We start from the raw sequence: 9,172 nt of genomic DNA on the forward strand, positions 1-9,172 counted from the left end.
TTCCTTCGATTATAATAGCAGAGATAATGGAAAATTCATTAGGGTGATCAAGGGTTACATCCATTTTTTAAATGAATAACTTTACTAATTACTCATCAGTTGTAATTCTTTTATTTTTTTAAAAACTTGCAAAACATGATATTTTAAGAAGAATGAGAAACAAGATTCAAGTTTTAAAAAGTGCCTCTTCTCTAATAATATAATTTAATTATAAAATAATTATAATCATTTATTTATTTTTACATTTAAAAATCTGCAAACATAACAATCTAACAGAGCAAGCTCTTTGTTGCCAACCATGTTATTTTTCACTAAGCAACCAAATCTTTTTTATCTAATTTTAATTTCCTTTTCATGTATTTGGGAGTATAATACAAAATTGTATGGAGTTTCACATAAATAAATTCAAGCATAATGTTGAGGGAAGGCCAAACCAATATTTGAATGCACAAAGAATGTGGAAGAAGAACAAAGATTAAAAATGTAACATATAATACATCTCAACACTATAATTCTATTAAAATGAATAAATGAATACTTCCAGATGCTTTAAAGGAGGAACATACATCTCCCAATTCAACTGGAACCTAGCTTAGCGATAAAAATGGGGAAGAAAAACTGGAACCAACTGGGGACAACATTTATAATTTACAAACAAAAAGAAGAGAATACATGGAAAAGGATGAGAGAACAAAAATAATACATGAGTACAAGCTATATTCACAAAACCCTGACCTTTTTGCCTTCAAATACATCCCAGTGCATGGGAGTCGCACAAATCTCACTTTCCTCGGTTACACTACACAAAATTGATGCTCTTGCAACTGTAAACTGCCATTTTTTCCTTCTCTATACACTCGATCCTTTTTCTAGCCTATTCAGTAAGAAAATTCATGGCCTCGGAGTGATATATACTTCTTGACCCAGATGGCAATGTCTTCTGCACAGGCTTGGGCCTGTGGCGTTTTGAGGAGGACATCAAGCGTAGCGAACTCATGCACGGCATCCTTGTACTCAAGAAGGGGTGCATCCAAATTGGCCTTCCTTAGTTCCTCTGAGTAAGCAATGGCCCGGTCCCTCATCCAATCATACTCTGCCACAACTGTTAGGGTTGGGGGCATGCACTTCAAGGGTACTTGAGGTTCTCTCCCAGGGATAAGAGGGTTGGTTGCCGGGTGGTCTAAGCTAAAGTCTTCCCTGGGTAGGAAGAGCTTCCAAGCAAGCATGCACATAGCCTTGTCATAGAAGTAGGAGTTCGCTAGCTTAATCTCAGATTTCATGGGAACACTTCCAATGAAGAAAGGGTACATTAGCACTTGTGCCACCACCTTAACAGGATCTAAGAGCTTGCCTACCTCCACAGCCTTTCGAGCTACATAGTCGGCAATGTTTGCACCACAGCTTACTCCAAGTAGAACACACCTGCTCCCATAGGATGGAAAAGTTAGGGGTTATAGTTTTTAGTGGTCGCAGCACTTGATGGTTTTCCAAGCATTACATAATTACGACCAAAAAAAAATTACTGCAAGGAAAAAAATGAGTAAATAAAATAAGCAACCAAATTGGTGAGCATTTGAAGGAAAATATTGATCTAGAATCTATGTTCTGAATGGCAGAGAAGGATTGATGGATAACTGCTTCCAAATTTCAGATCTTTTGTATGACATGGCTTCATTAGGACATTAGCAATGCCCTTAAAAAAATCCAAAATTTCTGATAATTTTTATGTGATAGCTTTTATAAGATATTAATCTTGCCCAAAAAAAGAAAGAATAAAAAACTATCAACCAAATTGCATCTGTCTGGTGAGAGAGGCACAAAACATATTCCTAAAGGCCTATCTTAAGCAGAACAAAATGAAAAGAAATGCATGATATGGTGACCAAGAACTCCTGTAATGAAATTGGGCTTCCAATAAGCTTTTACCATCATGGGAAATTGGGAATCACTGAGATAACTCAATGATACCTTAAGCAACCTTTCTGGTTGCAGTATTGTTGACTGCTTTTATTGTTTGTTTGTTGGGATTATCTTATTCCCAATAATGGGTGTTGTTTACCATTAGTTAATCTCAACCAAATATATATTGTTGGCTCACAACCTAACCGCTTAAGCTTCTATGTAAAGTTCTAACAGGAAATATTCTAATTTGAAAATTTCCATTCATGAAAGATTCTTCACAGCAACTTTTAACACTATCCATTCACCCATCATCCAAGCTTCCTACTTCTCTCCAAAAATTTTTTTCATGTTTGTTTTCACATTATATACTCCCACAATTTGCCATCTTGTCTTGCATTTCCCACTTCCCCAGAAGTAAATTGTTCAATTGCAAGCCATTCAATATCCAAACCAAAGCCATTCTTAATACATCGAAATGAAAAAACATCATGCATGCAGCTATCTGAATTTTCTAGATGATCTACAGAAAGGTGAAAAAATTAGTATCAGTAAAAGGGTAACATATTCAATAAACAACTTTCTTCACAATGTTTAAGAGTTTAGTCTAGATTGTGGCAGCACCATTTGCCACACAGCCTTAATCAAATTCAATGTTGAGATCACTAAACAAGCATGCAAGAATATGCTAATCCTCTATTTTTAACACAAGTTCAAATCACAACTGCATCTTTTTCAAACGGAAGTTTATGAGTTCGCACGAATAACAAAGTTCTTAATCAGAGTACCAAATTCAACTACTGTTCATCTGTGTCTGTGCTGTGCCTACTGGTCTGTTTTCACAACAAGAAGAGAAGAGAAATGAAGAAAAAGCAGACCTGGAAGGATCTCCATGAGCAGCCAACCAAGGTTCAACCATAGATGCCCCAAACCCGTCAATCATGTACTGATGAACATTCCTAATCGACTTATTACACTCCGCCAAATTTGCTTGCTTTCCCAACCAATTCAACGCCTTCAGCCCATCCTCAAATGCCGCAGGGTACCGGCTCTCCGGCGCAAGTCTATACCCAACCGCCACAACAATCACATCGCACAGCTTCGCTATTCTTCTGCAGAACGAATCATTCGCCGCCGAATCGTTGCTCCCACTAACAAACCCTCCCCCGTGAAATTGCAAAATCACCGGCAGTTTCCGGCACACCAGGTTGCGATTCTCCATCGGCGGAGAATAGCCTCCGTACATCCCATGATCCCGCCCCAAAATCCCCAAATTCAAGGCTTGAAGACCTCGACTCGAATCAACCGAAGCAGAATTCGGTGAAACCCTAACGAGAACGGTGTCGGGGAGGAAGATACGGAGGGAGAGAGAGGTTGAGGGATCGATGTGGATATCCTTTGTGGCGACGCCGTCGGAGAAGGAAGGGATGGCGGCGGCGGCTGCTTCTTCGGGGCGTGAAGTGACTCCGAAGGAGTTCGATGGGAGCGAAGATTGAGCTAGGGTCTGTAACTTGCGCTTCAGAAGGAATCTGAAGAGCACGCTGTAGAGCTTCACGGCTACACTTGGCATTTCCGGTGTTCGATCAAATGCCAGAAAGAAGATTGAAGATGGGAACTGAAAAGGGATTAGAGTTTTGTTGAGAACGCAGAGACGCCATCGGAATTGAAAATGGTTCGATGCAAAGCTATTGTCAAAGGCGTGTGTGAGGAAAGCAGAGACTGCAGAAGAAGCTTCGAATTTCAAAACAGTCGCAGCCCGGCAACGGCCATTGCAGGCTTGGGTTGAAATTGCATGCGACGCAATCAGGTGGCTGGAAAAGGTCGGACGCTGAAGATTGAACGTGGTCGGTTGATCAAACGGTGCAGCAAGCGTGGAATAGGGTAGTCCATCATAGAACGGGACGTAGCGAATTTTTACTGCGGAGTTTAGCCGCGTTGTAATTTTATTATGCGATCTTCGCGCTCGGCGGCGGGGGAAATTATCCAGTACAACGAATCACATGTCGCCACAGTTGCCCCCCAATCACATCTATCTATTTTTCTTTTTCAAACTTTCGTACATAATAGAATAGATCCATAACACGTGTATGCATTGATAATGCAATATGCATATTTTGTATTAATTAAAATGAATATTATCAAATTATTGAAAGTTTATTGGGTTTATGCTAAACAATTAGCAAAGGATCATCAAATATATTTTTTCCACATTATTTCAAAATTAGAAATCAACCCAAACTCTAACTTGAATCATGTCACCCACCTTAACCATTATTAACTCTTTTCCTTGATAGAATCTCCCTTCTCGTGTATATGCATCGTTCCCTATAATGTTAATTCTTATAATGTTAATTACAACAGTAACAACAAAATCAAATCTTAAATCCAACAAAGTGGGGTTGGCTATATGTATCTTTTTTCGTCAATTTATGCGATCATGGATCATTTTGTCTGACAAATTCAGGGTTATTAAATTCTTATTTACTATCTCATTCCAAGTTATTTTAAATGTACTCCTATCCCGTGTACTGTCCTCCGCAGTAACTAACTCACTCTTCCTTACCATCACACTATGGGGCTTAACTATGTTGCAAGTGTTCAAATCATCTGAGTCGTACCTCCATTATCTTATCTTCTGTAGAAGCTACATATAACTTATTGTGAATATGCTTATTTCTTAATTTATCTTTTAGTATTATATCACTTATCCATCTAAACATTAATTCTCATCTCGCCAACTTTTACTTTTTGAATATTTTGTTTTTTTGCCGCTCAACATTCTGATTCATATAGCATAGATAGTCTTATAGTCATCTTATAAAATTTCTCTTTTAATTTTAAGGCTTGTTTATGATCACAAAGCACACTTAAGGAAGTACCTCTCCATTTTACTCATTCTACTTTAAAATTATGCATCACGTCATCTTCAATTCCTCCTTCAGCTTGCATAATTTCTCCTAGGCTCATTTTTGTCTCCATATTAATGTCCTCTATGTATCCTCTCATAACCTTTATTATCACTTGCAATGTGTCCATTCAGATCTCCTCCTATATGAACATTTCTTTTGTCTTTGGTATGCCTTGTATAATATATTCATATCTTCCAAAATTGTCTCTTAAGATTTTCTATTAAACCTACTTGAGAAGCATAAATACTAATAATATTTATTATTTTTTGGCCTAATACCATTTTTATTTTTATAATTCTATCCCTTATAATGTTAATTAGGAGCTATAAATGAGACAAGTCAAGTTGTAGCCAACTCATTTATTTGAAAGAAAGTTTCGACTTGAGTTCGACTCAAGCTTAATTAAAGTCTTTTGTTCAAAATCAATTTATTTAGCATATATCAAGTTCGACTCGAACTTGACTCCACTAAAGCTTGTTTCACATTAATAAATGATCATTCGAACTCGAATGTAACTTGAAAACTTGATGAGTCAAACCATTAAACTAATTAATTAATTGATAATAAATAAAGATAGTTAGAGAAAAATATATTTTAAAGTTAAAATCAAATATTTAATGAAACTAATATCGAGTTAGTTCATGAGTTTAATATCGAGTTAGTTCATGAGTTATTAACGAATCAATAAATGAGTTGACTCAACAAGTTAGTAAACAAGCTAACTCACAAGCCTAATAAGTCAAGTATAATTTAATTTGAGATTAACTCATTTAGTTGACAAGTTAGAAATTTAAAATCAAATTTGGCTCATTGAATTTAATAAATGAGTTTGAGCGAATCATTATCAAGCCAAATACCAAATAATTTATAAGTGGTTCATCTCATTTGCAGCCCAATTTTACATTGATTTATTTTTTTTATAAATAAAATTATTTTTTTACTTAAATTTTATTTAATTGAGATTTGTATTCTCTTCTAAGTAAATTATATTATAGTAATTCTAAAAGCACAAAGACCAAATTTTGGTAGTCCTAGGCAGCAAAAGTTAAAATACTAAATTTACCCTCCATGTTTAATTCTCACAAAATTAAATTTCATCCATGTCCCAAGTCTATAATGTAAAGTCCATTTGCCTTCTTTTCCAACTATTTCTCTTTTGTTTTTTTTTTTTGACTATTCGTCTTCTTCTCCAATAATTGATGACCTCCTACAATTATTTAGTTGAATCCTGTAATTATGAGTGGTAATCGAAGTTTCACCGTTGAAATTCCAAGCATCCCAGATTTATAACTTATTGAATTGGTGGATGATTGCTTTAAAGGTCTTTTTAAAAAATTGAGAGAGGGAGCAGAAGGCCCTACATGTGTTGTAGAGACCCGAATTAGGAAATAAGGAACATAAATAAGAAAAGGGTAAAAAGGTAATTTTAGTAGGCTTCGTTGACGAAACCAATGTTCTTGTCGACAAAGGCCCTTCTATGGTTCGTCGCCAAAATTCAGAGTCTCGTCAACAAAGAGATCCAGAACGGTTGGAAAAAAAAATATCAGGCTAAAATTTGTCGATGAAGGTGCTGCTTCGTTGACGAATTTGATTGGGTCAAGGGGGCTATATGTAATGCTCCAGCCCTTTATACGGCCCTAGAGTGTAACGACCTGCCTATTTACCATATTTTTTTTTCTTTTCATATACATATTAATTATCATTCTTAACATAATAATCCAAATACCCTACTAAGCTGATTAAACATGATCAACCTGGACCCATGGGTACTAGGGATATATCTGTCTTACATCTCTGATACCTAAGCAGTAGAAACATAAATTACATACATATCATCCAACAGTTACAATACCAAAGTACTATCAATCAGTCAAATATATAAATAAACATCCCAAAAGACCAAAATGATAAATTCAGAATCATAATCCAAAAACCATCTGACCCAAGTTCAGTAACTCACCCTCCCACCAAGATAGTATAAACTGCCTCTACTGACGTAGAGCTCGGTCTACCTGTCTAACTGGATTCCCTTAAATGTTTTGTAAGTTGAGGTGAGACACCTCTCAGTAAGGGAAATAAACTAACATCAATGTGTGTCAACATAAGTATTTTTGTGTTATACATAATATCAGTACATAAATCATATCTGGTAAAAACTGTTAATATTGTGTCTGAATAAAACATGATACCTCATAACATGATATAATGTACTAAATTACGGTACATGAAAATCATCTTATATAACTGTACAATACATGAATAATACCTAGGATGGATAGCTAGCTAATGTCATGTTTTACCCCCCACATGACTCGGTTGTGCGTCCCGAAGGCGGGACCTAGTAATGGCTGACCGACCACTCTAGATCAAACATAAGTTCGTAAGTACGATGGACCTGCTCCACCTAGTCCGGAATGCCAGAGAAGTGCCTGCTCTACCATGAAGCCACATCAACTGTCATCTCCCACACTCTATATAATATGTGTGGTAGCACTATCATGAACTTGTACTTGAACTTGAACTTGTAGCTATGGTATCGTGCATCGTGAAACTAAACTAAGTCATCCAAATTCTGATAATATTACGTTTCATATACTTGTACATGACTGTTTCATAATCATAATAATATCTTATATGTTAATATTTCATGAAATCTTGCATATCATACATAATAACGACATCTAAGCTAACATGAATCACGATATCTGTGCCGGCATATCATAACATGAAAATCACGGCATCTGCGCCGGCGTATCAAAATATACTGAACATGAAATTCTTGTACTGGTTTATATAATATCTGTAAAACATGGTTTTTGTACTATTTAATAATTTTCCTGAAAACTGAGAAAAAAACATACTTATTCTATCATAATATTCTGATATAACATAATTACATGAAAATTATACTCATGCCACACAAATATGAATGATATTTCAACTATAAAATCTGATCTGAAAACATATTTCCTGATAAATAACATTAAATCCATTTTCCTGTTCAACTGCAGTATTCCCAAACACTATGCTAATATACATAATTTTTGAAATTAAATAGTGTAATATGGTAAATAATTTCATAAAAAAATACTAACTTAATTTATCCCCTCACCTGACTTATGGAAAAGCCCACAAATTACTCCAAAATTACACTCATGGTGTTCCCAGCTTAACACCCTGAAATGTATATTTCCCCCAAAAAAACTTCAATATAACTCATCTAATACCTTTCCTCAACCCAAAAATACCAAAAACCTTAATAAATATTAAAATAACTAACTTATCCAAATTTTGGGATGGTGCCTAAGTTGGCCTAACCAACAAATCACTCCAACAGATTTGTAGAGAATCTTCCTAAGAGTAACGTAGCGGCTTTAGATCGTCGAACCGGCATGAAATGAGGCCGGATTTCTAGAGAGAAGGAGAGAGAGTCGTAGGAGAGAGAGAGAGAGAGAGAGAGAGAGAGAGAGAGAGAGAGAGAGAGAGAGAGAGAGAGAGAGGAGAGAGGGTTTCAGAAAGTTTTTTGCAGGAAAAATGAGTTTTTGAGCCTATATAGAAAGCTTGCCCATGTGACCTCGTCGACGAGACATGTCACCTCGTCGACAAGTTTCAGGTTCTGGAAATAGTCCTCTCGTTAATCTCTCGTCGACGAGACGAGGACGACGAGCCCAGAGCCCTGCTCGTCGACAAGCACTTCTTCACTCGTTGACGAGACCCTACTAAAATCCCTTTTCTCTTCTTTCTTTTATTATTATTTAATTCCTAAAATGCTTCGGATCTCTACATTCTCTCATCCTTATAAAAATTTCATTCTCGAAATTTACTATCTATATTAACACCATCCTTAAAAGAAAATTGCTACTTATTTTATTACTTACCTTCACTTGTGACGGAGGAATACCGTGGTTCCACTATGTTTTCATGGTTGCCTACGGGCTATGTTTTGAAATACTGGAAACTATGTGGCTAGTGAACGATATGTACATAATATTTTATAATCGAAATGATGAATGTTTTGTGAAATACTAGAATGTTTACGGCCTCGAGGGCCAGATTTATGTTTAACGGCTGTGAACCGGGGGGTATGATATGATGGTCGAGGGCTGGAAGTTTATATGTCAGGTTTTATATGAAATGAATATGAAATATGGTTTTATTACTTAAATTGCACAATATGTTTTAGGAACCCTGATGGACCATTATATCAAGAGCATGGTACCATTGCTAGGATCTATATATGTGACCATGTGCGCCACACTATACTGCAAGAGTGGTGTGGTGGTCTATGCCGATTAACCTCGGTAGAGGGTGTACCATACCTAGAAGCCCAGACTTTCATGATACGGTAGTGCAATCGGGGCTCG

General features: G+C 36.2%; 1 protein-coding gene across 1 annotated transcript; it reads right to left on the reverse strand.

Moving 5' to 3' along the window:
* Positions 1–458: 458 nt before the first annotated feature.
* On the reverse strand, positions 459–3,755 carry LOC131144684 (probable carboxylesterase 11). Its single transcript, XM_058093476.1, has 2 exons — positions 2,778–3,755; positions 459–1,422 (listed from the first exon to the last, which is right to left on the reverse strand). The coding sequence occupies exons 1-2, from the start codon at positions 3,467–3,469 to the stop codon at positions 879–881; spliced, it is 1,236 nt and encodes a 411-aa protein (XP_057949459.1). The 5' UTR covers positions 3,470–3,755; the 3' UTR covers positions 459–878.
* Between the last annotated feature and the right edge of the window lie 5,417 nt (positions 3,756–9,172).

Source organism: Malania oleifera, chromosome 12 (genome assembly GCF_029873635.1).
Source record: "Malania oleifera isolate guangnan ecotype guangnan chromosome 12, ASM2987363v1, whole genome shotgun sequence".
Taxonomy (NCBI): domain Eukaryota; kingdom Viridiplantae; phylum Streptophyta; class Magnoliopsida; order Santalales; family Ximeniaceae; genus Malania; species Malania oleifera.

Coding starts and splice junctions, on each gene's coding strand:
- LOC131144684 (XM_058093476.1), bottom strand. CDS start 3,469: ATGCCAAGTGTAGCCGTGAAGCTCTACAGCGTGCTCTTCAGATTCCTT. Junction 1,423..2,777: donor GCTCATGGAGATCCTTCCAG/GTCTGCTTTTTC, acceptor CTATGGGAGCAG/GTGTGTTCTACTTGGAGTAA.